Source organism: Poecilia mexicana, unplaced genomic scaffold, assembly GCF_051168715.1.
Source record: "Poecilia mexicana isolate PSO_F unplaced genomic scaffold, ASM5116871v1 scaffold_20, whole genome shotgun sequence".
NCBI classification, from domain to species: Eukaryota; Metazoa; Chordata; class Actinopteri; order Cyprinodontiformes; family Poeciliidae; genus Poecilia; species Poecilia mexicana.
Window position 1 is genome coordinate 18,404,110 of NW_028263389.1, and position 27,545 is coordinate 18,431,654.

Here is a 27,545-nt window from a genome sequence, read left to right on the forward strand (position 1 = left end):
TACATTTTGTGTTCAAATTTTCTTCAGATTTTAGTCTGCTCAGTTCAGTCTATTTTGATCTACCGTCTCTGTAAATCCAAATAATCTCCTGTTAGCCACGTTCCTTATCTCAGAGATTGCACTCATGTGAAAATGGCTGCAAACAGATGCACATTTTTACAACCGTACATCTTTGAGAAGCAGAAGTGGAGCCTCCTACACAACCAATAAGAATGCAGCAAGTTGTTTCTTGATGGTAAGTCAACAACTAACCACTTGTATTTTCCAGCAGCCATTGTACAACGGTAAAACCATCCAACCAAATGTGCTGGAGCTCAGCTTTGGTTGCTAAGTAACTTAACAATCGGAGCGTTTTTGGAACAACTCATTTACCACACACCAAAAAACAAACATAACATACATGTTTTTTAAGCACTTAGGCTGTTTTTAGAAGCAGTTGAGACCCAAATGGAAGTGTAAAAACTTAAAAAATGTGAATTCTGCATAATAAGTTCCCCTTAATTCTCTCAAACTCCATTCCCAAAGCATCAACTTGTGGACCATTCTTAAAAGCCAATCAAGTATTTAGCTTGTTAGCTAAATATCTAGTTAACAAGCTAAATATTTAGTCTAACTAAACATTTGCTTGCTAATTGCATATTTAGTTTGAAACTGTTAGATATACACAAAGTGGTGAAAATATGACTTAGAAAAACAAAGTCTTTAATTTTCTCCAAAATAACCCAAATTATTTCCGATAATTTTTGACTAACTTGACAAGCGACTCCCCATTGTTGGAATATTATAATATAGGACTCACTCAGTAATGGAATAAGGAACATATTTACCTGTGTTGTACATTTGACGGGTTCTGTGGTAAAAATAATTACCAGATTTAAATATTGTCCCTGAACACATCGACCCACCGCCTGCTTGGAGTCACATGAGGCTGATTAACCAGCATAGCTCTCCTCAAAACAAAGCTTTTCTTTTACCTAAATGACTTGAGCGTGATCGTGCTGCCCATGTTGCCGGGCGGACAGGATTTCTCTGGTTAACTCTGGAAACAAAGTTTCCTCCTCTTCGCTCAACAAACCGGTAAGTTTTAGTCATAATAGATTAGAAACTGCTTGGCAATGCTTTGGAGATTGTTTTAGTTAATTAAATGTGATTGTTAGGAAAAACTGGAACTATTTTCAACTTAAGTCAAATGCATGTTTTTATCCTCTTGTCTGAACTATTCTAATGTTTCCTCTAAGGATAAAAAAGCTTTTTTTGCCACAGCAGCGGCTGATTTTACCATGTCATCACCACAGCAAATGGATGAAATGAGAGTAAAAAGAGGAATTGTGGTAGGTTATTATGCTTACTTTTCAAATGTCGTAAACTAAAACTCTTTATGTTGAATCCAAGCAGCTAGAATTTATTGTAATATTTAAGGTAGGTCTGATCAATAGTTTTCTGGACTTTCTGTCAGGCCAAACAATAATTGTTTAATAATTGGGGCTTACCGTGGCAATGCACTCCTTTAATGGATCAAGTGATTTTTTTTTTTTGTCCATTTTAAGCAATTATTTACTTAGAACAAGCTCCTACTTCTTGCTGAAAAGTTATTTGTAAGTTAGTTTTGTCTCATTTGAAGTGTACTAGGACGTTTACACTAGAAACTAGACCAAAGTTACTTTGTAGAATTTAGTTTTTGCAGTGAATGTTGAGGAAATCTAAAGAAACTCTTGAAAATGTCTTCAAATCAAATCAAATACAAGAAATTAAATACTTGACAAATTAAAAATCCAGAAAGCTCATGCATCTTTTTACTAACAAAAAGTTTACAAGGAAGTCCAGTTCACTGAAAGTAAAAAAAAAAAATAAAGGTGTTTTTCTTTTTTTTCTTTTTTTCAGACAATCAACTGTTGTGTTAAAATGGCATTTAGTCTTTTGAATAATGTTTTCCATCATCTTACCCGGTATAAACGCAATTCTCGTCACACTTCGCCGAACTTCGGTTGCTATGGAGTTGCTATGACAACAACAAACAAGCCACAAGCTTAGAACTAGCTGCATCGTTCCTTAAATACATTACAACTATTACTTAACAGTTTTTGAGTACTCTACCCACCTCTGTGTAATACTATGATAAATATCAGCGATATTTACAGTAGTTTTTACTGCCGAACTAGCAACATTAGCTTAGCTAATGTAGCTTTTATTTGCTAGCTAAGGCGGACATGTAGCCTACTGTTTGTACTCGTACTCTGCCAGTGACTAGAACCTTCTTCTTACTCACAGGAAGATCTCGTGCTTCCTTTACAAATCCGTTGAAACATTAATAGTATGCGGCCATGGTTTCAGGTGAAGCTCCTCCATATTGTTCACTTGACAGTTAACTAAATCTTAACTTAGTTGACTAAAGATCGGAGGCAGCTTGTCCAACTCCTCGGACATGTTTTCCTTCCTCGTCTCGTATGGGTCCATCCCAACAGTAGCCTTTTTTTTTTCATGCGTCTTTGTATCGCACATTGGTTAAGAGTGTCCATATGTTTTCTTTTTTGTTGGTCTCAATGGCACGGATCACTTTCGGTGGGAACTTTCAGGTGATCTGCTTTAAAACGCCACCTGGATGATTTGCGGCTGTTGTATTCACTCATGTTTTCTCTCTGCTGCCTGGTCCAGATCAAAGACGACTGGCCTGGCTACAACCTGGATCTGTTCACCTACCCTGAACATTACCACGACGACATTGAGAACGTCTACATTCCCCACGGAGTCATCATGGACCGGTACGAACACAGACGCATGATGTGTCGGTAAACCGTCTCCTGCCGTGTGGTTTTCTCCTCCTGCTAAGGATAGAGCGCCTGGCCCGGTACGTCATGGAGGACTTTGAGGACAGTAAGATCATGGTGCTGTGCGTCCTGAAGGGAGGATACAAGTTCTGTGCAGATCTGGTGGAGTTCATCAAGGTTCTGGGGCGCAGCTCCAACCGGTACCTGGAGACCCGGGTGGAGTTTATCCGCCTGAAGAGCTACCTGGTAGGCAAATCGCATGGAAAGCTGACAGCTTCTCTGTTCCTCTGGTAATGATCTGGATAAAAACTTTAAATTCAAGCTAATTTAGTAATCGATTAATCGTTAACTGCAGTATTTTACGGGAACCCCCCCCCACCACCACCACCACCATATTCAGAGTAGTAATTAAGCCATATATGTATTTATTGGATTTATTAAATTAATGCTTTAGTATTACATTTTAGGTGTTATTTTTAGATTTTACAGTGCAAAAACACAACATTTTACCAGGTATATTTGGTTTAGATTCCAGTGCAAATACCTTATTACACTTTAAATAAGACAAAACTAACTTACAGGTTACTTCTCAGCAAGATATGGGAGCTTGTTTTAAATCAATAATTCTTTAATATGGGGAAAATATCTTGTTATAAGTAAAATAAAAGTGAAATTTGTACTTTTTTCATCAATATTAAGGACTTATTGACAAAACAAGGTCCTGTGTCTTTCTGAAAAATTACTTGTTAGTTATTTTTGTGTTATTTCAAGTATAGTAAAACTTTTCACTAGAAACTAGATTAAAAACTTGGTAAAATGTTTGTTTATGCAGCGTGAACACGTCAGTGTTTGACCACCGGGTGTCGCTGTTGTTCCGGTTTGGTGAGGAAGGATTTCTCCGAGTGAAAACACGATCCTGCCAGTATAGATAGATTCAGCTGCCTTTGCCAAGAAAAGCATCTCTGGGGAATGATAAAGATGTCTTTACAGTGATATCACTGAGTGCTTTTGAACGCTGTCATCTGGACGATGTTATTTTATGGTGTGTTTTTGGCACACGTCTGAATTATGTTTCCCTGCATGTGGCCACATTCCTTTCACTCCCTTTCCTGCACAAGACAAGATGGCAGGTTTTCTGAGTCAGACAAGGTCAAGAACCTTATTTTTTGTTTTTTCTTTACATAAAAAAATCCTGCATATTAAAGTTATATATTTCTGATCCACTGCTCATTTAAACTTCTTTAAATCACCCATTGTTGCTTGTTTTTTGCTCACAAAACGTTTTGTAATCTTTTAGCGTCGCTTCAACTTTCTCACTCATTTTCAGTCAGACCGTTTTCATGTCTTTATTGAAAAATACAAAAAAAAAATAACAGAGCTCAAGTATATAGCATAAAATAGATGATTATAAAATATTCTGACTGAGACCTTTGCTGTATATTTTCCCTTATAAATCACTTTCAGATACTATTAGGAAATGATTAATACTTCTTCTTGTCCACTATCATGATTGATAGCACTTTAAAAAATCAATGTTAAGAAATTATCGACTTAAAATAAGCTCTTATTTCACAATGAAGAGCTACTTGTGAGCTAGTTATCTTATCTCAGGTATACAAAAATATATTTACCCTTGAAACTACTAGAAACTAGACAAAAAGTATTTGGTAAGGTGTTTTTGCAGTCCAGAAGAGCACAACAAAGTTTGCAGACGATGCAAATTTTTGTTAATGTTAATATTTTCCCATAATTAATGTAAAATGGAGCTTCCTTTGTTAGATTGTGTAAAATATAAATTAACTAAACAATTAATGATCATCATAGATCTTTGTGAAACAGTTAAAAGTCAAATCTTGTGTTTTCTTTCCTCCAGAACGACCAATCAACAGAGGACCTGCACATCATTGGAAGCAGTGATCTGTCTTTTCTAAGCGGAAAGGTTTGTTTGTTTTAGTCTACTCCCAGCCTGAAGAGGGCGCTGTTAGACTTGTTGTTGGCATGGGGTTCAGACCGAATCTGGAATAATGTGGAGAATGAAATCAGTCATTTGGAAATATTTGGGTATCGATGCTTTACTTCCTGTTCCTTTTGTCTCAATGAAAAATGTTGATTTCCTGTTTTGGTTTGATTTTAATGACTTTATAGAAAATATATTACATTCATGACCATCCATCCATCTGTCCATCCAACCATCCATTCATCCACCCATCTGTCCATCCATTCATCCACCCATCCATCTGTCCATTCATTCATCCACCCATCCATCTGTCCATTTATTCATCCATCCATCCATCTGTCCATCCATTCACCCATCCACCCATCTGTCCATCCAAATGTTCATCTATCATCCGTCCATCCATCCGTCCATCCATCCATCCATCCATCCATCATTCTATTGGTCTCTCCGTCCATCCATTTGCCCTTTCAGGGGGTAGAAAGTATCAAACTCTCTGAAACTTTCCTCCTTGTGAATCTGGTGTGTCTCTACCAAACTGCCTCTTTCTGCACCCAGCTAGATATTAATCAGACCTTTCAGGATGGACATTTGGACTCTTACTGTACATTTACTGAGCGTTTAACCCTGAAGAGCTGTCAGGAAAGACTGATGAATCAGGGCAGAAATGTTACAAACTCAGCTGAACGTGAGCACAAACATGCCTACACTGTATAGTCCTATGGCTAAAAGCAGAAAGGTTGACGCCATCATATCTGGAAAAACTGATGACTTTATACTTCCTGTCCCTTATGCAATAAAATAGAAGAACTAAGTTATTTTAAAAAGTAGCCGTTTTAAAACTACAGTGTTGATATTTTTAAACTCATACTGCGACATGTGGGTTTGTTTAAGACTTGGAAGAGGAAATAAATAACATAATACAGCAGAAACTAAATTTCCTCTTTAAATCCTTGTTTTCATACAACCTAGCATCATTGCAGCACAGCTAGCTGCTGCAAGACATCACAAAAAAGCATTTTAGATATAATGTGAGCCATTGCTTCAGAAATAACACAAATACTCCTACAGTTGCTCATGATATGTTAATTAATTGGCAAACAAAACACTAACGATGAGGCTGATGATGATCCTCAACTTATTGTACAAGCTAGCATTAGCAGTGCAGCACAGATAGTGCTTGAGAAAAAATTAGATATGTAAGATTTGAAACCTCCAACAAGTAATTGCTTTTCGCATAATACAGTTACTGATGAGGTTATCTGTTTATTGCTGAGACAATAATACACAGAAAAAGATAAATAAATCAGTTGAGATCAAATGTACGACTTCTTTGTGTTTACGTACAAGCTAACATTAGCACCTCAGTGCAACTAGCTGCTAAAAGTAGCAGTTTCAAGTTCTTGTGTATCTTTTTGTTTAATAAAAAAAAGAGGAGCAACAACTGGTGTAACTGGCCATAATGTTTATTAAAAGCAAATAAATTTAGCTCTAACACAAATTAATCTCCACTTTTTGAACCTATTTGAGTAAAAGCTAGCATTAGAAATGCTGCGCTGAAAGCAAAAAAACAGTACCGTATTTTCCGCACTATAAGGCGCACCGGATTATAAGGCGCACCTTCAATGAATGGCCTATTTTAGGACTTTTTTCATACATTAGGCGCACCGCATTATAAGGCGCATAGAATAGATGCTTAATACTCTATTATTACACATCCACATTAATAAAGAAATGGTCCCCGAGTACTTTATATAGTAGGCTGGCCCAGTCGTTGTTTCACTCACGGTGTTGGTGTTGCGATATTATGCCCAACTGCTTTCTGGGTAACACAGACCAACCGACACGCTGCCGCTGCAGTCTCTGTCTCTCTTCCCCTGCCCCTCCCCCCCTTTAAATGTATTATCAAACTTTATTAACAAACCAGTGTTCTGACAACTATCCCAGCATGCACCGCGCACTACTTCTTCTACGGGGAAAAAGAAGTTGGCGGCTGCTTACCGTAGTGGACCAACTAAGTAAGCAGCCTACTGCATGTCTGTGTAAACATGACGTCTTTCATTTCGATCTGAGTTAATTAGCGTAGCATTTCTGCCGGATTTTCACAACATATCAGCCACGACAATGGACAGGGGAACCAACAAGTTCATGTCATCTTTTTTGGACGACATCAAGGTGTTTGAGCCACTGGATGCCTCCAACATTGTGCGCTCACAGCTAAAAGCTACCGATAGATGAGGAAAACAGCAGATCCTCACACCCTCAGCATAAATATAGCTGTGGACAAGATCACTGATGCCTATTGTTCTTGCAAGGCTGGGTAAGTCGGCATTCATGGTTTTGATGGTCCACATTAGCATATGTTTACTACTGTAGCTTGTGTTTGTGAGACGGTCACGCACGTGGTAGCTGCACTGTGACCTAAAATGGGCATTAGCCAATGAAACGCGGCCCCTGTGGTAAGGTCCGTTGCTGGACCTGTTGTGGCTCAATATTGGTCCATATATAAGGCGCACCGGATTATAAGGCGCACTGTCGGCTTTTGAGGAAATTGAAGGTTTTTAGGTGCGTCTTATAGTGCGGAAAATACGGTATTTTAAAAGTCCCACAAGTACTTGTTTTATGAAAGTTTATTGTCTTTTTTTTTTCATATATTTATTAATTCCATACCCAATAATGGTTGTGCTGAGTATTTTTAATGTTAGGGACATCTTAGGAACATAATAAATAAAAAATAAAAACCTAAATCGTTAACACATCCAGCTCAGATTAAGGCATTGAGTTTCTTTAACTTGGCCCGATTAGTTCAGTGTCTCAAAGCGTGATGTGAAGGTTTCCAGGTACAGACTGAATAAAAATTGGCCAGCTGTCTGCATTCTCTCCAATCGCTCTCCCTAAACCATAGACACGCTCACAAAGAGTCCTCACAGCCAGAAGAAGAAGAATTCATCAGAAAACCCAGAAGCAGCGGGGCAATCGCTCAGCACCCGGTCACTCTGGTGACTTCTGGTCATTGTAGAAAACAGATGTTTCATTACAGCGGAGAACTGAAAGAGTTGTCTGTATTTTTTAGCTAAGACAGTGAAGATGCAGCCAACTTTGTTGCCATAGAAACCCCCCCATGGAAACAGCCTTGCTTTTATTCTCGCTTTGCTTGAACGGTGTGAAAACTCTGGGATGACTTACTTACTGATGTTTTTCTACCTTTTTCTTGTTTCACATGCGACCCAGAGTGTGCTCGTTGTTGAGGTGAGTCTATAAACTGTATAGTTTTTATTTATGACGTGAAATTAATTTGCTTGTCTTGGTTGTCACCAATTGCAACTTTTTCACGTTTCAACCAGAAACTTCAGTGTTTTAATTGGGATTTTAGGTGACTGCACAACATAAAACGGGGGTGACCAAAGTGTGGCTCCGGGGCCATTTGTGGCCTTTGGACGATTTTTTTTAGCTCTCCAACTGCAGTTCAAGAATGACTTTTTGTACCAAGTGTATAATTATTATTAACTTTCTTTTTTCTTTTTTACAATGGAAAACATGAAGTAAAACACAAAACATTCATCTTTTCACAACCAAAAATGTCCAAGTAGTTTGGGTCTGTCACTTAAAATTCAAATAAAATATACAAAAGTTTGTGGTTTGAACATGTCAGGATGTGGAAAAACTCAAGAAATATGAAAAATTGAACAATATGCACTGCAAAAACACAAAATATTACCAAGTATTTTTGGTCTAGATCTTAGTACAGTTGAAATAAGATAAAATTAAATTACAAGTAAAAGGTTGAGAAATACATAGGAGCTTGTTTTGAGTCAGTAGTTCCTTAATATTGATGAAAATGTACCAGTTCCATTAGCAGATTATTTCACTTATAACATGGAAAAATGACTGCTTTAAGTAAAATAATTACCAAAGAAAGAAGTGGATTTTCATCAATATTAAGGAATCGTTTAGTCAAAACAATCTCCGACTTCTCGCTGAAGTTAGTTTTCTTATTTTAACATATTTGCACTGGAAACTAATCAAAAATACTGGATAAGATTTTGTGTTTTTGCAGTGAATGCAAAAACACATTTTGCATTCACTGCAAAATGTGTTTTGCAGTGAATGCAAAACACATTTTGCATTCACACATTATGCATAAACTACATGCATAATGTAGTTTATGCATAAACTACATTATACATAATGTAGTTTATGCATAATGCATAAAACTACATTATGCATCTGATAATGTAGTTTTATTAAATATTTAAAAACAAATGTTTTCAAATATTTAAATGTATTTAATTTGGTCTAAATTAAATAAATTAATTGAAATATTTTATAATATTTAAATGTAAATATTTTCAATTTAAAAATATTGGTTTTATTCCAGTTATTTGAGTAATTTCTTGGATGCTACGTTTAACTTTTATTTGAGTAAAATATGATGAAGTGGTGCTTCTCTTACTTGAGTACAATTTTTGGGTGTTTTACCCACCTCTGATGACAAACATACAAAATATTTTATGTACAAAAATGCAGAAAAAGTCAGTGCATAAGTTAAGAACATGTAATCTCTAAGAATATTAAAGAACATCTTCTGATGTAAAACTTGCAGTAAAAATGGAGGTTTCCTCTGGCTTCTTTCTTCGCATTTACAGAACAAACATTCACAGAAATGTGAAAGTTTTCCAGTATCGGGAAACTTTCTGGGGGGAAAAACCGATTTGTGATTCTTTGTATCTTCATATCTCTGGTCTCAATGATCCGGATCCCTCCCTCCCTCATTGCTCCGGCTTCCTCTGCTCTTCCCTTCCCTCAGGCCATCGTCGACACAGGAAAGACCATGAAGGCTCTTCTGAAGCATGTGGAGACCTTTGAGCCAAAGATGGTCAAGGTCGCGGGGTGAGTCTGCGTCTCGGTCGTCCCAAAGTTTTTCCACTGTGAGGGAAATGCCGAGCGCATGATGAGCAGGAGGACAAGATGTCACTTTGTGTGTGTGGGCAGCTTTTCCAGAGATCAGAGGGAAGATTATCATCTTGCTGCACACATGGCTTATTGTAGCGCTTTATTTCCTTTTCTGTTTATGACAGAAAAGCAGAAACTTAGCCAGTCAGACCTATAAATCAATAAGAAATCAATTAACAGTGATTGATGTGTTTCAGTCTGTTGGTGAAGAGACTCTCTACCATGACTGAAAGTCTGACAGACTGTAAGTATTTTTCTATAACTAACAACTGCTTTAGTAATCAGTTAATCTATCAATTTTCCTGATGATTAATCGGATATAAAAATGGCACATTCTACATTCTAATTGCCTAAAATGCAATTTTAGGCAATTAAATCTAGTAAATTTGAACCAGGTGGAGCTGAAAGTAAGGAGGCCAGTTGAGGCATTTTGGTTAAAACATTTACAGACAAAAGTTTTTTTTTTATCTTTAATACAAAATGTATGTATTACAATTAATGATTATTTTAGTAATCAATTAATCTAATTTCCTGATGATTAATCGATTAATCGGATACAAAAATGCCACATTTTTCAGATATTTCTTAGGAGTTTTTTATACAAAATTAAAATTGCATTAAAAGCATCCTAATAAACAATTATTTAGATACTTTTTAAAATGAGAAAATAATCATTTTGTTACCTAAAATACAGTAATGTAGCATTCTTTTAGTAAATTTGAACCAGAAGAAGCTGAAACTATGGAGTTTTGGTTAAAACATTTACATATAAAAGTTGTTTTAATCTTAAAAGCAACAGTGTAGGCTTAATTACTGCTCTGAATATGTTGCTGTTCGTCAGCAAATTGCCTTTTTTGAGTCTGTATACTCCAGTTAAATTTTTTTTTGTAAGTGATTGTTTCCGGTTGCTTTTATTTATTTATTTTTTTTATTTAAATTTTTTTATTTCTAGTCTACTACATACAGTCATTCTCGTCCCGCAGGCCAGCAGATTACACACATAAAATGCTCCATCGCATTTGTCTTTGCTACGTCTGTAAATATTAATATGTCAATGCCAAATTTACTTATAGCACTTTTAAAACTAAGTTAATACTGCACCAAGGTGCTGTACAAAATCGATAGCACAATAGAATAAGTTGATAGAGGAAAAAAAAGTAAAATAAAACATCACAACAGAAAAGTTACAGTATCAGGCCTCACTTAAATGAAAAGGAATAAAAATAAGTTTTAAGAAAAAGAATATGCATGTTTTTGAAACTATAAGGAAAATATGTAGTTGTATTTTGATGCACAACACGTTGGCTCAAACATCTGTTTGTTTTGACAGATGTTGGATTTGAAATCCCCAACCGATTCGTGGTCGGCTACGCCTTGGACTACAACGAGTACTTCCGTGACCTGAACGTAAGTCCTGAGTTTGCTGCTGCTGATCTCGTGACCTTTTGAAAAGCTGTGGAGAAAGAGATGAAAGAGGCGGAGGCGGGAGAGCAAACACAGTAAATCAAAGCGGTTCTCTCCTCCTCTGTGAAACCTAAACTCACCCAACAGGTATCCTCCCTGTCTGAGGAGGTTTTACATGCAGCTGCAGCGTTTTATAAGAGCGGTTTATGAGAGTACAATCATTTGAAAGACAGAAGCATCCAGGAGAGTCTGCTTTATGTTTGCACCATTTGATTTGTACTGTCCGTTTTAGTGGCACGGACGTCCATTACAGGTAAAACCAGAAGTAGCTTGGAAGAAAAACTAATTCTGCTGACATGGAAGCTAAAAGAAAACGTTCATTAATGTTACTGAGGTTTCAAAAATACACTTCAAAAATACACTTCACTGCTAAAACACAAAATCTTACCAAGTATTTTGGTAAAGTTCCTAGTTCAAATGTCTTAGTTTCAACTCACAAAAAACTTTTCAGCAAGATAAAGGAGCTTGTTTTAAGTAAATAATTCCTTAATCTTGATTAAAAAAAATAAAAAATACTTATTCCACTGGCAGATTATTTCACTTTTAACAAAACATTTTCCCTTCTTATAAGTAAAGCGGAACTAAGATGTTTTCATTGTTAAGACATTATTGACTTAAAACAAGCTCCAATTTCTCACTGGAAGTTACTTGTAAGTTGTTTTTTGTTCAAGTGTATGAAGACATTTGCACTAGAAACTTGGTAAAATGTGATGTTTTTGCAGTGTTGGCAACATTTTCCAGCAGATTACTCAACTAAACAAGCAAATATCATCTTATGCTTTTCTGATCAATAAAGCTTGAAATAAATATGTTTATTCTATAGTTAAAATAACAATATATGGTATTAAGATTAGTTTCACATTTTCTAGTTTATCTATTGCTAGATAAACTAGCTACATGCAAATTAGGTGTTTCATCCTGTGTCAACCTTTGCAAATAAATTCATAAAATTATTTTTTATTTTAGTTTCTTGCATTATTTCCTCATTTTACCCAATTTACCTTTCAGTAGATAACACTAGTTTTCTGTGCTCTTTCTTCCAAACCTGGACGTTTATTTCAGGTCAGAAATCAGTCAGTATAAATCTCCTGTCTTTATTTGCAGACATGTGAACTGATATTCACCTCCAGCCGTTGTGAAAGGCTGGCTTCACTCCCAGAACGTTATGTGCTGCATGTTTGCACTGTATGTGGCTCCTATGCATGTTTGAGGGGGCGTTGTATCTCCTTGTGAAAGTTTGAAAAACCGACCTGTGGAATGAGGAGGTTTGGAGTCTCTTTATCAGAGTTCAGGTTTACCCTCCTATCTGTCCTCATCCCACCGAAGAAGAATGAATCAAGCGCTCCCCCACCGAGACTCAGAGTTAGACTAATGGACGTCTTTAGGTCACATTGCCTGCTTTCAAATAACTCCAGGTTTTACACAATTTATTCCTGTAGATGGAGGGTACAGTTTGCTTTTATGCAAAATGGAAAGTTGCATCTATTGACCCTTTGCAACTACGTCACTTTTCATTCGAGGCGCCATGATGGACGTCGGAAGTGAGGAACGGGAGTCTTGAACGGAGCGACTGAAATTGTTTTTTCCAGTTTATTCATGGCTTCAACTTGTTCGAGTCGAGCTAATTTGTCTGTGACGTAACACAGCTGGTTGGGGCTCACAGACGGCGGTGTTTACACAAATTGGAAACGGCTAGCTTAGAAACAGACCGTATCTGTACTCCCTCCTGACGTGTTGATTAAATTACAGACTGCCTGAATTCACACCACGTGATTTATATCACTATGTCATAAACAGCGTTTCCCCTTAAACTGGAGCGGCCTTAAAAACGCTAACCAGTTTTTTCTATACATGCTAGGCTACAAGACGGTGCTGCATTGTCTCCATGGTTACTAATGGTTAGACGCGTACCTTCTCCATAATGCGATATTTAACATCTTTCTAATAATACTTACTTATAAAGTATATGAATGTTAGTCTTCTTACCTTGTAAAAAGTGTTTGCTGCTAATCCGCGTTTACACCGAGGGCTGCCAGTCATTATAATTAACCGCTGCTTTCTATCACCGCCGTATCTTTCCTCATTAAAAGCTAAAATAAAATGACAAGTTCGGTTTGTGCAGCCTATGATAACTTTGAAAGTGAAATCAACTGAACAGAAGCTATATTATGTTACAGATGTCTGTTTTTAGACGGGCTTTAAAGGAGCGCATTGGTTGTTTTGACGTCCGTCATGGCGGAGCTCTGGAGAGCGTGACGTCACATGCAAAAAGTCAATAAAAGGAAGTGTAAATGCAGTGAATTTAACATTTGGCACACACTCATTTTTCCCTCTTTTTTCAGCACATCTGCGTCATCAGCAAATCGGGAAAGATGAAGTACAAGATTTAGAGAATTAAAGCCATTAATTATGCATTGTTAAAAATATACTAGCCGTTTTCAGCAGTGTGGCTGTGTTTAAATTTAATTAATTATATGTCATTATTTTTTACATATTTTCATGTGGTTCAGATAAATTGTATTTGTAATATGGTTATATATATTGACTTCCTCTTTGCTTTGTTTAGACCTGTCACAATAAAAAAATTTGAACGATAAATTGTCCCTTAAGTTCTTGCGATAAACGATAATATTGTTCGAAGATCATTTTAATTTTTATATTGTAATGAAAGAACACATTCTGAAAGATCAATACAAATTTAACTCTGTAACTGGAAGATATTTTAAATATTCAAATAAACAAAACAGAAGTAACAAAATGAATCATGAAGTCTGTAAACAAAATTATCCTTCATAAAATAAGGTCTAGTTAAGGCTAAAGCACTGACTGAAGACTTTTGTTGTCTAATTTTTAATATAGAGAAACAATAAATTATGCAAATTATTGAGCTTGTTTAAATTTATCATGCTATTGTTTTATTGATTGATTTATTGCAACAGGCTTTTTGTCACACAGTAAATGTTTCAGATTCTCAATCAAATGTTGATATTAACCCCTTCAGACCTGATTTATCTGCATTTTTATCAAGTTAACTCTTATTCCCCTTTAACAAAGTGAGAGATTATACTCGTATAACAATAAAATAAATGAATTGTAAAATCTCAAATAAGTTATAAAATGCTTACGGATACCTTTTTATACATTGCATGGTAACACTATATAATAAAACAATTCCTGATGCCTGTTGAGATGGACAACTTTGAAAAAATCCTACAATTTAATGACTGAAAATTTCCATTGAATCTTATATTTGGGTCTGTTTATGTAATTTTTAAATATTTAATGATAGTTTGATCTGCTACTTAAGCAGGCTTTCTACCAAATACTTCTTTTTTTTTTTACTATAAAGTAATTCTTGGATCGATACTTTTTACTTTTACCAGATTAAAACTATGTTGAAGTAGTGCTACTCTTATTTGAATATAATTTTTGGATGCTCTGCCTACTTGGAATACAGAATGATGCTAAAATTGGATCGCTAATTCTTTGTCGAGGTGAACACAGGGACCAAAAATATGAAGAAAGAAAAGCTGTTCACTACAAGAGGACATAGGTGACAGATGGAGGGAGCTTATGGACCTTGGCATCCTCACCGTTGGATGATTCCCACTCTGACTCATGGAAAACAGTGGGCGTTGTCCTCAAACTGCCGTCTTTACGCCACTTTATTCAAGCTAGTTTCAACTTTTAGCTTCCTTTTCCTGGAGCTTGGAATGAATAACTGACAGATTTAACTGCAAACAAATTAAAGCCATCATTTTTATGTCATTTATGTCAGCTTGTTTCTGCAGAGTAATAATTAAAGAGTTTGACACAAGAAGGCTTTTTTGCTTGTTTTTTGGGTCATTGGAGAAAAGGATATAAATACTAATATGTCAAAACTTAAACCTTTCTTACTGGAAAGCAGTATCATTTAAAGACATAATTTCAGTATAAGAAAAATGTTCCCTTAGTTTAAAAATAAAAACTTAAATGACTTCACTTGAATTTAAATAATCCTTGACTCTTTGGCATCATGTATTTTGCTATCATGTTATTTTAATCTGTTAAAACCTCCGCTTTTTTGTCATCACATCTTCGCCTGCCTAGCACATCAGGTAAGTGTTGAATTAGAAGATCATGCTACTAACTTAAGGAGCTGGTTGAGTGTTTATTCATCAAAGCAGAACCGCATACCCTACATCTTGGATCCTACACTCGACTCTGGACCGTTTCTCATTCCCAATTAATTGCCAAAAAAGGAAAAGAACTCTGAACGCAAAGGTGTACGTAATACAATAGTTGGCAGGTATGCTACTAAAAAAACATGTCTCCAAACCAAAGATAACGGTCCAACTGCTCTACACTGCCTCTCTAAGATAAATGATGTGCTGCTACTTGGAAAATTCAAAACCTTCAGGGAAGTTTGAAGTCCTTAGTTTAAACATGTTGACTCCATATATCTTTGCCTGACATAGAATAGAATAGAATAGAATAGCATACATACTGTAGGTTTGACAAGTTTGAGCCAGAAGTGATCCTCGCCATCTTGGTAGTGCAGTGCAGTGCAAATCATATGAACCATGGCTTTCAGACCAAACAGAAGGACAGTATACTGACATTTTGACTAATGTGCAAGAGAAAGATATATATTAAAATCTTTGCTGTCTGGATCGACCGGTAAGAGACGGAGACAGGAAATACATACAGCGTGGACAAACTGCCTCTCCTACAATGACATGGTTCACTACCTGTTGAGCACAAAGAGTGTGCACGCCAAGCAGGAACTAAACAGTGTTTCAACGGCTTTGTAAAAGGCGTACAAACTCTTTGTGTGAATAACAAGAATAACATACATGTAGGCTACATGTTTGCCTTAGCTTGTAGATAAAAACTACATTAGCTAAGCTAATTTTACTGTCATGACACTTAGTTGCTGTACCTACCAAGATGGCTGCCAGCTACAACGTTCCCGGAATTGTGACATCACGTGAGAACTATACTTTATTGATTCCCAAGGGGAAATTGCTTATTAGAAGACATTAGAATATCCTGAATGTTGGTGAGCTTTTATTCAGTTCACACTAAGGTGCAGAGGAACAAGATGATTAAAAACCAGTAGGAAATGATGCTGCTTTCTGTTTCTTTCCGTCTGTGCTGTCTGGGCAACAAAGACCCACAATGTACCACTGACTGAAACCCCATGTATCCTTATCATAAAACATCAGCACTTGTTGGTAGTTGTTAACTTATCCCAGCACTAATGCCCCCTGCATTGCCTTGGGAACTCGGCGGCCATTGTCTGTCGCCTTGAGCCAGGGTTTGGTGAAAGCGAGAGCAGACAAAAAGCCCGGCAGGTTTCTCATGCTGCAGCTTTGTGGAGCTTCGCCGGGGGAACAGAGGCTGGGGCCGGGGCCGGAAAAGTGTACTACAGGTAAACTGCGACCAGCACAAAAGGAACAAAACCAGGATTGTCCAGTTGAATGGCCACACATCCCAGCTTTTGACATATGAAGCCGGTGGTTACAGATGGAGAGCTGGGATTTGATTTCACCTCAACAGAACAACACATAAAGCATATTTAATCTGTAGACCTAATCAGTTTATCTGGTTTGGTTGGATTAGAAAATTTAAGAAACACAGTTTTACTGGAAATATGACATCTTAGGTCTGGTAAGTATTAAAAACATCTCGGACTGAGTTTTTGGTTAAAAAATAAAATCTAAAGGGCCGATTTTAAAAGGATTTATCAAAAGTATTGTTTTGTGTATTAAAAATCCCAACACTGGAAAAGGTGTGGACAAAATTATCTCAAAAAGCAAGGACATTTTTTTTAGGAATATCACTCAAACATTTCTCCTGCTTTGTATTCTTTTTTTTTCTTTTAGAATAAAATAGACAAAGGGGTCGTTCTCTCATTTGTGTCACACTTCCAAGAACTTTGTAGCTGACAGCCATCTTGGTAGATACGTAACTAACGTTCGTGTCAGTTGCTATGACGACAATAAACAAGCCACAAGCTTAGAACTAGCTCTCGCCTCGTTCCTATCCAACTTTTCAACAATATAAGTACATTACAACATTACGCGATCACAATTTTTGAGTACTCTACCCTCCTCTGTGTAATACTAAGATAAATATAATTTATATTTACTGTAGTACTTGCTGCCGAACTAGCATCATTAGCTTAGCTGATGTAGCCTTTATCCGCTAGCTTAGACGGACATGTTGCCCACGTGTATGTTACGCGAACTTACTCTGCCAGCCACCAGAACCTTGCTATTCATTTGAAACGAACTACATATTGTAATATAATGTGATCGCAGCATTGTTAAATTATCTGATTAACCACATTCATTTTAATCAGGTAAAATTAATGCTGGACCCTTGTCATTTATTTTATTGTTTAGAAATTATTTCATAAATCAGTTATCAATAATATCAATTAGATTATCAGATATCATATTATATCCTATTAGAGTCTTGATCTTTCCAATCAGGGTTGTCAAATGTTTTCTTTGCTGCTAATGTGAAACTACAAGCCGCATATTAGAATTTGACCTTCTGAAGTCAAACCATATTTTTACTTCATTGGTGTACCATGGTTTACAAATAGAAAGAACATCCTCTGCAGCGTCACTTGGGTTTGAGGCTGCGTTTCGTCCAGTCATCCAACTCAGTGCCAGATCCACTTACACAACCAGGAGTCCGCAGTGATCCTCATCCTCTTAACCTTTAAACTAAACCACAGGTTAAGAAAAATCCTCATAGAGCAGCAGTACATGAGCGTCTGATGACGATGGGACAGAGAGGCCTTCTTCCACAAAAAAATTAAACAAAAGAAGAAATAAAGACGTAATATGCAGAGTCCTAATCCAAGCCCAGTCTGGCTTTGAATTTGTGTTCATCTTCATGTAATGTCCTAATCCAGCCAAACATTTTTCTCCCATGGAAGAGCTGGTAATCTGCTGGCTGCCTGAGTTGGGCAGGAATTACTTAAATTTACTCAGCTGAGTAACTTGTTGGAAAAATTTACTTTTAAGAATATTTTTTACTTTTACTTGAGTATTTATTTCATTACTCTCAAGTAAAATTTCTGGACACTCAACACACTAAGAATAACTTCACTGAATAAAGAACAAGCTTGTTTTAACCAAATTTTCACCAGACTCACACTTGCAGTTTTAGTTAAAGTTTCATAAGTTTTATATTTTAAAAAAAATTATTTGGCAATTTTTATCTTTTGCCTGATTTCTGTTTATAATTATGTCATTTATATGAATCATTTTTCATTTATTTCTTAAATTACCAACATTTCCACATAATTTTATATTTTGCTCTGATGTAATTTTTTAAATATTAAATAACTGATGTTTTGGTACTTGAGTAGACTTTTTACCAAATACTTTTTACTCTTACTTGATTAACTTTGACGATGATTACTTTGTACATGTAGTTTGAGTAAAATATGTTGAAGTTACTCTTACTTGAGTAAAATTTCTGGATACTCTACCCACTGTGAGTAACTTCAATGAAAGAACAGACATGTTTTAACCAAGATACACACACATGCAGCTTTTTAAAAAAAAGTTTCATAAATTTTATACTAAAAGAAATTGATTTGGAATTTTAACTTAAATATTATTTTATTATGATCATTATTAATTTAATACCAAGAAGTAGTTTTGGTTGAGGAATTAAATGTTTTTCCATTTATTTTTGCATTTTGTGGTGTACAAAAAAAAAACAATATATATTTGTCAAAGTTCTGAACATTTGGTCTTAGGGTAAAACTGGTCCATAACTGTACTTTCAGGAAAGATATGTTGAAGTACTTGAGTACAGTTTTTGGTACTCTGCCTGTATCTCAGTGTATATTTGGAGCAAAAGCTACAGAAAAGTTGGGACCTTCCTCCCAAATTGGGAATAGGAGGAGGAGGCTGCATGGCTGTAAACCAGTAAAAGCTTTTATGGTTTCTGGAAGAATTTTTATACACACATGTAATCCAAGAAGATGCTGGGAAACAATAAGTACAAGTTCTGCTTCTGCAGAGCTTAACGAGCAGGTTGCATTAAATGAATCTGCACCTCATGTTTACCATCACTTAATGCAGAGACTCACATCCATTAGATGAACTTCTCCATTGTCTGGATGAGAGCGCACAAGCTCTGTAGACAATAGGTCCTCTCTGGAACCGGGAAAGCTTCGTTCTATTGTCCGACCTTCTATTGTGCTGCAGGAGAAGCCAGTAAACCGAACTCTGCAGGGCTTTGTCTTTGCGTGGATCATCCTGGGATTTCTTCATGCCCTGGTGGAGTCCATGCGCACTACGGTACAGTTGGTAATGGAGAGGTAGATATGATTCATTGGGAATGTTGGGAAGTTGGAAAGCTCAGCATCTGTGTTTTTTATGATGATGTAGTGATTTGTGTGCTTTAAAGATGGAAAACGGCAACAGCTAATGTGTGGCAACGAGAGGTTAAATGGAGAAAATGTGTCATACAGATCTTGTCAGATGTATTGTTCAGAAAGTATTCATACTCTCAGCTGTCACAGAAGCAGTCAGATAGTAACTACGTGTACTCAGTTACATTTACTTGAGTAACTTTTAAGAGTATTTTTATTACAATGTACTGTTTACTTTCATTATGAAGTATTTCTACTGTAAAATTTGTAAAATTTCTGGATATTCTACTCTATTTACTCAATTGTCTTGCTTTATTTTGTTATTATTTGTTACTTATATCAATTATTGTCATTTGTGTCCTTAAAATACCATAATGTCTTCATCGAAACTATTTTAATAAAGGTTGCAATAATTCTTGAAGGTGAAATTTCAGTTCAGTCTTGATTATTTTTCAGCATATGGTTATCTTCCAGAACTGCTGTGTATTTAGCACAATCCATCAATCTCAGGTCAGAAAACTTTGCTGTCCCCTCTGAAGAACAGCATGCCCATAAAATAACCCAGCCTTTGTAATTTTTACATTCTAAATTTATCACTGCTTTGTGTCGGTGTATCAAATAAAATGGTATATTTGGAACAAAACACTGCATAGTGCTGTATTCCAAATGAATGGTGGTGTCAACATGATGCAGAAGTATGAAAATGTTCAAAAGCTACAATTACTTTCCCAAAACACTGCATAGCCATTGTAATTTCGTAAATTCAGTTGGGGACTTTTCTGTTTTTAATGCAGAAATGCATGAATACAGAAACAATAATGCATATATAAAAAGTACTTTTTAAATCAATAGTATATTTGTCTGAAGTGATATTTTTCAATGCATAATTAATTAAATGTGTGCTAAAAACCGCATGTTTTGGCCCCAGCACCAACGTAAACAATGTAAAGCAGTGCTTTTCAGCTGGCGACCAGAATAAACCAGCTTCCACCCTTTACTGAATCCGTTATGTAAGGACTTCTCCCATTGGTCCGCTTCTCAATTCCAAATTTAAACCCGCCCTCTGATTGGACAGCGTGCTGCCAGGAGGCAAGTAGAAAGGGGGCGGAGCTGCAGCCGGGTCGGGAGATTCGTCAGTTGGTAGTTCAGATTGTCGCGCCGCCAAACGGGAGGACGGAGGAGTACTTTTTGTCTCAATTTTTCTTCGGGAGGGGGTGATTTTTTGCCTCGAATTGGATCTCTCAAATGGACGGACATGAATGAGGACCACTGGTTAAATTTTCTCGGCGTCCCTTTCGCGGAGAAATGCTTAGTGAGGGGCGTTTACCGTGTTTTTTCCAGCCTGTTTTTCCTAACAGGTAGCGAGCGGCAGCAGCGGTCAGTCAGTGTGCCGCTGAAAAGAGACTGAATATCCCGCTTTGTAATCTCCTGACAGCCCTTTTAACCCATCCGTGGATTGACGGAGGGATCTGGGAACAGCTTTACTCTCATCTCAACCATGGATATCGTGTTTTTTTCACTCTGTTATTCATGATTTGTAACAGGTAGGTTTTGTTCCCAGTTATAACAACAACCTGTCTGTCCTTGTATTTTTCTGCAGCGGTTCATAGCTGCTCCATTGAGATTTAGATTAATTAAAGCATCGGTTAAAATAATATTATTAATAATAAGGATCCTAACAGCTGCTTGGTTGCTATTTCAGGAAGCTGGGTTTTGTATCCCGTGGTTGTGGTTTGAATTATAATGGCTGTTGTCGTGCTGTCCTTGTTTGTTCACTTTCCTCTCATAGAGAATCACGACTTTCCCTTTAAATCAACATTTACATCCCTGTTCCAAATGTTTTCAAAAACATTTTACCTGACGGGCATTTTTATTTTGAAATTATTCACAAATTAAATAAATAAAAACATCCTGTGCACCTGCCATCGCGCCCCTCTATCATCACTTTAGCAGGAAAATAAAACAGAAATTGTTTTTAAAAGTAGTTAAATAAATGAGAGAAAAACCCACAAATTCACTTATCTGTGTAGACTATTCAATATTGTATTAAATGCTAATAAAATATCATATTTTGTGGATGCAACCAGAGCTGGCCCAAGACTTTTTGGGGCCCTAAGCAGATTTTCATTGGGGGCCCCCCATACCAACATGTGAACACCAGATTGTTTATCATTTCTAAACTAACATGCCTGTTATCATTTGCATAATTTGTAATTAACTTACAACATACCAGTGTTATTATGGGTGTTGATTTTTATTTAACCTTTCAGAAGCAGAAATCTAAAAGATTTTGAAATGCAGTGTGATATTTAAGTGTGCCATATTATTTCATTTATTTGAAAGTAACATCTACAGATAAATACCACATTTCCATTAAACAAGTTAGTAAGTTTGATATATTTCCCCAGCAGTGACAGCAACCAACAGCAGGAAGAAATGAACCTATTATTTGTGTAATAACTATAAAAAAAAATAATTTTTTTTTCCATGTTTAATAACATTTTGTTCTATGCTATTTTAAATGTATATATATTTTTATCATGCTAGCTTGGTGCTCTTGCGGGACCCCTGGTGGTCTGGGGTCCGACTCTGAATGCACCAATACAAAAGTTTGGTCCAATATTGTGTCGATATAAATCGTTTTGGTTTTGCCTGAAAAGTCGCTAAATATAGCAACAAAGTTGGCAACTTTTGGGTTAGAAGCGCACATGCAGTCGTGACCTGGTGGACGGGTTCATCAGTCAACCCTGTCTCATGACAAAACAAAACAACAGCAGTTTATTTTTAAACCCTTGTAAAGTTGGATACGATTGGTTTCTCATGTACGAATCAGCTGATCAAAATATATGACATACCTCTTAAAGCTGCAGTATGCAACTTTATAAAAAAGATTTAATTTTATATACAGTAACATTATAATATGAGACAGGTAATCTGTGAAGAGAGTGAGCTCCTCTGCCGTCTCCCAGTGCTATCTAGAAACAACCAATCAGAACCAGGAGGCGGGTATTACTTAGTGCTGTCAATCATGCTTGGGTACACACTGTTCCCCCACTTCAGCTTCTGCCTGCTCAGTCTAACTAGCATGGCCAACATTGTTGTTTTTGCACCATCAACACATTGAGCTGCGCGTACATGAGGTTGATTGACAGCGCTCTGACCCACCTCCTGTCTCTGATTGGTTGTTTTTGACCAGGCTCTGTGCATTTCTTCAGACGGCAATAGTAGTTCAGGTAAGAGTTGGAGGACATCAATCTTTTCACAGATTTTATGTCTCATATTAAACTCTCACAACATGGTGACATTTTATATATGCTTTTATTTAAAAAAAAGTTTGAAACTGCAACTTTTAAATGCAGTGAGCTAGAAGTTAACATCTATGGTCTTCCTTAAATCTGGAGGTTCAGCCAGTTAGCTCTAAGAAATGAATGGCCGCTTTACAAATGCTAGATAATGGTATATAAAAGTAACATTGCGGTTTGGTGTTTCAGCTGCATTTTCTTTTGAATATTTTAGAAATGCTTTACGAAACAATCTGCAATTAGCACAAGTTGACATCCCGTTTGAGGTAAGCTTCGACTGATTCCTCCCTGTTGTTCATCTGCAGATTTGGGGCCACCGATCGACATGAAGAAAGTGGACGGTGTGGATTAGGATCTTTTTATTTTCCCCCCCTTCTTTTTTTATTTTCTGTTGTTTTCTTGGGGCTTCATCCTCCTCACGTCAATGTGGGCTCTGAAGGACCTCTCCCCACTCTGTGGTTTGGAATAAATGATGGCAGCGCGTTGGAGTGATTCCCCAAAGGACACTGAAGAGCGGAAACACTCAGCCGTAGCTCCCGCCTGTCAGGTAGGTAGCTGGGGTTTCACGCTGTCGTGTGACGCTGCTGGACTGCTCCGCTGTTTGTTGTTGTTGTTTTTTGAATGCATCGCAATGTAAATAATCTTTAACACGAAGTGGACTATTTCAGACACAGTGGTGGCTCTGTAACAGAAAAACACTTGCTTGAGGAGTCGCTTGTTCTGATTTGTAACCTGAACTGTGTTAGGAAGTCGACTGGATGAGGAGGGCTGCTTTTCACAGGTATTTTCTTGCAGAAAACTTGTGACATGCCTGAGAAGTGTCGGCGCGAGCACCGGGAGAGTGAGCTAAGCGTTGCAGCACATCTGCCAGTGTTTGGGGGTGATTGGGTTCATTTTGTCCCTCTCTTTCCTCTGACAACTGGTTAAGTGCACAATGAGAGTTTTATACTTGCAGGGCTGCTGATGTTACTGGGCTCTTTGTTGGTCTGCGTGCCAAACTCTGAAAAAGTGGCACATTGTCAAACTCATCCGTTTTTTTTCCTTCCTCCAGCGGTTACATCATTATAATCATCACTACGAGCCAGCTCTGCAGCGGCGGCATGTTTCGGATTAATCCATCATCAGAAAATGGCAACAGTGTGTGCCTGTAATCCTCTTACTGTGTCAGAACTAGCTGAGGATGGATGATATAAACCTATCAGCATCCTGATAGAGAGAGTTACAAACTGCAAATAAATAAAACAAAAGTCGGTAACTCAGTGATTTTCCTGAGGTTGGTTGTGATGTGTGATTGTCTGATGGAAGTGACCAGGGCGTTGTTGAAAGTGTATTAGTGGCGCCGTTTTGGAGAAATCTCATTAACCGAGGCGTGGTTTTGTAGCTATTAGCTTCCATGAAATCTTTCCCCTTGCATCCATCTCTGCAATCTAATAAATACTTCCCACAGCAACACTCTGCTCTGTCTCTCTGCGGAAAACTAAAACCACTACATCCTCTCAAACTCCCAGCTGTTAGACAGAAACATCCGAAGCACATCAGTCAGCTTCAAAACTCGATTTCCCTTCTCCTCAAAGGACTCTGTACCAGCTGACAGACTATATTGAAAAAAATAAACACAATTTCTTACTTTTGTCTATAAAAATATTCCTATGATTTTGAAGCATTTACACAATGAATTTAAAATTAAAAGGCAGAGTAGGATTTTACTGGTTTTATTTAAAACAGGTGTGTTGCTTTGAAAATATGGGATCATGTAATTATCTTTTCTATGCCCCATTATACTTAATCTTAAAGTATAAACTCATGATAACTAAAGGACTACCTCTCAAATAGAGCTGGACTATATGGACAAAAAATTATCAAAATATTTTGTTCTGTATTCAACTATTTTGATGATTCAGTTTGAAGTGAACAGTTCGTTTTCTTAGTCACTCAACACAGACTGAAAGAGAAAATATTAGTAACTAACTACTTTCATTTCAAGATTGGTATGAAGTAAACACATTCTTCTCTAAATCATTGTGTTACATTATGAATTATGAGTAATTGTAATGTAATTTTATTTGCACATTTGCAATTTTAGTTGCACATTTTCAGCAACAAGGCAGTTCAATGTAGTTTACATGTATTGGAAGGAAATATAAACAAAGCAACAAAACCAAAAGAAAGACAAACAAAAGAAAAAACACTTCAAAATGTTCCAGTTGATCTGGATAGCTAAGTAGAAAGTATAAAGCTAAATATTGGTTCTCCATGTTTGATTTTTGTTCCTGGTTGCTAAATTTATGAGGAATGAACTACACTTTCTCAAGGTGGTGAAATTAGAAGAATCAATCAGAACATAGCTTCACTTCAGGCTTTAAGCATGCCGATGTGAGTCATGCAGCAGAATTTTTCAACATGCTATAGTGTTAAAAGTATAGTAAAGCAATGTCAAACTGTTATTTTCTGTTGGTTTCATGCCTGTGTTTTATGGTTTCTGGAACATACAGATTATAAAAAAACAACTTAGTGAATATTTTATGGCTGAGTGCCCAGAATGAGAAAGACAAACCCGAGATTTACAGCTCTAACCGCCGTCCCTCCAGGCTATGATGAGAGCTGAGGGCCCTCATCTGCATCGTCTTGACTTGATAATCAGGGGGTCTCTCCTCCACAACGGCCCCTGCAGCAGACTCAGACACATCCCGCCTGTCAGAGCCGGAGCATGGCAGCAGCATGGGGGTAATTTAGGCCCAGCTGCTCTGATCATTAAGAGAAAAACACCCCGTGTGTCGCTCACAATCCTGTCCTCGTTCAACCTGCTGTCATGGTTAAACCAACCGGGTCGGTCCAACCAGCTGAGACCCTGAGCTGGTTCTGTCTCAGGGGTAAAGAACCCGACTGATAAATATTTTATAATAAGAGCAGCTCATTTGTTATCTCATTTACATTTTCACTCTGTCTGCATTTTTACCATCATATACTGGAATAAATGAGGTGTTTGATTCATCTCATTTCCATCCATCCGTCCATCCATCCATCCATCCATCCATCCATCCATCCATCCATTCATTCATAGCTGCAGTAGAATGGTGTCTAGTAAATCCATGTGTAATAAATCAGAGAGTCGTTTCGACTGCATCCCTCAGTCATTCCTGTCGGTGGGATGAGGCCAATGGCGGCCCTCAGAGCCATGTTCTCAGCCGTGTCGCCCCCTGCTCTTCTTTCCTCTTCCTCCTGATCCACATGCTTGCCTTTCACCCGTCCTCTATTCCCGTGTGTCTTCAGCGCTCCTATATTTAGCCCATAGAAAGATGAATGTTAAGGGAAAAATGGAGTCGGCACTCTGGCATTGCTCTCTCTTTTCCCCCTGAATGGTGCAACACGAAGCGGAAATGTGAGCGTTGGTCATCACTTTTGGAGACAGAGACTGGGACTGTGGCTAGCTTGTCCCGTGTTTTCTTTTTTCCATTAGAGCTTTTTCCACTTCTACGTGTCAAACTGAGACTTTTTTTTTGGTTTTTATTTTTAATACTTTCACTGTTCCGTTCAGTCACTGCAGGAGTTTTTCTGGCAAGAGGAGGATTATAAGCTCATTTATTACCGTTCAGAGCTGTGGCAGCTCATCAGTCAGAGCAGAGAGAGAAGTATTTTCATTTGCATGAATCTGAGAAACAAATTTGCATTTGGTCAGGATGTCAGGGCTCCCTTATGTTAACCAAACCAGACACTGAACAGGACGTGACTTGGGTGTAGTCTTAGCATGCAAACACAGAGTGGTGTTGTGTTGGATTTAAATGGGGCGCCTTGTAAGAGTCACCAGATTTAGACCAGAGCTGCCATCGCTGCAAAGGTCGAACTGAATCATCTGGGTGCATGTTTCATACAGGATTCAATGGTTACTTGTATAGAACATTTCAGCAACAACACAGTTTAAAATGCTTTACATCGTCTGTCCATCCATCCATCCATTTCCCTTATCCCATTGGTATTGGGAGGAGCGACATTGGAAGGACTGACCCTACGGGAGGACTGGCCTGCTATATCTATCGTCCATCTCCCTACACCCGATATCTATCGCAGGCCAGTCACAATTCATAAAAACTCCCAATTCACAATTCATAAAAACTCAAAAATAAAATATAGAGTTACCAACTGAGAAACCATCAATAATGATCACCAATACTCATCAAATATGTTGGTCAATGTTCCATTTATCAATAATCAAAAGCAGCTCTAAACTGGTGGATTTTTAGTTTAGGTTTGAAGGAATTCAGTGTTTCAACTGTTTTACAGTTTTCTGGAAGTTTGTTCCAGATTTGTGGTGCATAGAAGCCGAATGCTGCTTCTCCATGTTTGGTTCTGGTTCTGGTTCTGGTGCAGGACCCGAGAGGTCTGGAAGGTTGATACAACAACAGCAGATCTTTTTTGGTGCTAAACCACTCAGTGATTTGTAAACAACAGTATTTCTGAGCTACAGGGAGCCAGTTTAGGGACTTTAGAACTGGGGTGATGTGCTCTATCTTCCTGGTTTTAGTCAGAACACCAGCAGTCTCGTTCTGGATCAGCTGCAGACCTGTGAAGACACTGGTGAAATAATTAATGCAACTAAAGATAAATTCATGGATGAGTTTCTTGAGATCTTGCTGGGACGTTAGTCCTTTAATCTTGGAAATGTTCTTCAGGTGATAGAAGGCCGACTTTGTAACTGTCTTTATGTGACTCTAAAGGTTCAGGTC

At 37.3% G+C, this 27,545-nt stretch overlaps 2 protein-coding genes across 3 annotated transcripts in view; both read left to right on the forward strand.

Moving 5' to 3' along the window:
- The first annotated feature begins 1,187 nt into the window (after positions 1–1,187).
- On the forward strand, positions 1,188–24,443 carry prtfdc1a (phosphoribosyl transferase domain containing 1a). Of its 2 annotated transcripts, none has more exons than XM_088001658.1 (9): positions 1,188–1,331; positions 2,653–2,759; positions 2,828–3,011; positions 4,639–4,704; positions 7,951–7,968; positions 9,527–9,609; positions 9,870–9,916; positions 11,003–11,079; positions 23,684–24,443. In XM_088001658.1, exons 1-9 carry the CDS (start codon positions 1,194–1,196, stop codon positions 23,738–23,740), a joined length of 777 nt encoding a protein of 258 aa, XP_087857784.1. In that variant the 5' UTR covers positions 1,188–1,193; the 3' UTR covers positions 23,741–24,443. The 2 variants fall into 2 exon arrangements, with proteins under 2 accessions (XP_087857784.1, XP_014847491.2); XM_014992005.2 differs by lacking the exon at positions 23,684–24,443 and adding an exon at positions 13,479–13,734 and having other exon boundaries at positions 1,200–1,331.
- arhgap21a (Rho GTPase activating protein 21a) overlaps positions 20,660–27,545 on the forward strand; it is an 81,646-nt gene continuing 74,760 nt past the window's right edge. Inside the window, exons 1-2 of the mRNA XM_088001657.1 lie at positions 20,660–21,066; positions 23,130–23,371. Of these exons, the coding sequence (XP_087857783.1) occupies positions 23,294–23,371 (78 nt within the window). The 5' untranslated portion in view covers positions 20,660–21,066; positions 23,130–23,293. The remainder of the gene's footprint in view (positions 21,067–23,129; positions 23,372–27,545) is intronic.

What these genes read in the sequence shown, in the direction of transcription:
- prtfdc1a (XM_088001658.1), top strand. Translation starts at nt 1,194, where the DNA reads ATGTTTTTATCCTCTTGTCTGAACTATTCTAATGTTTCCTCTAAGGAT. An exon ending in GAGTAAAAAGAGGAATTGTG is followed by an intron (nt 1,332 to 2,652) that starts GTAGGTTATTAT and finishes TGCCTGGTCCAG; the next exon opens with ATCAAAGACGACTGGCCTGG. An exon ending in TCCGCCTGAAGAGCTACCTG is followed by an intron (nt 3,012 to 4,638) that starts GTAGGCAAATCG and finishes TCTTTCCTCCAG; the next exon opens with AACGACCAATCAACAGAGGA.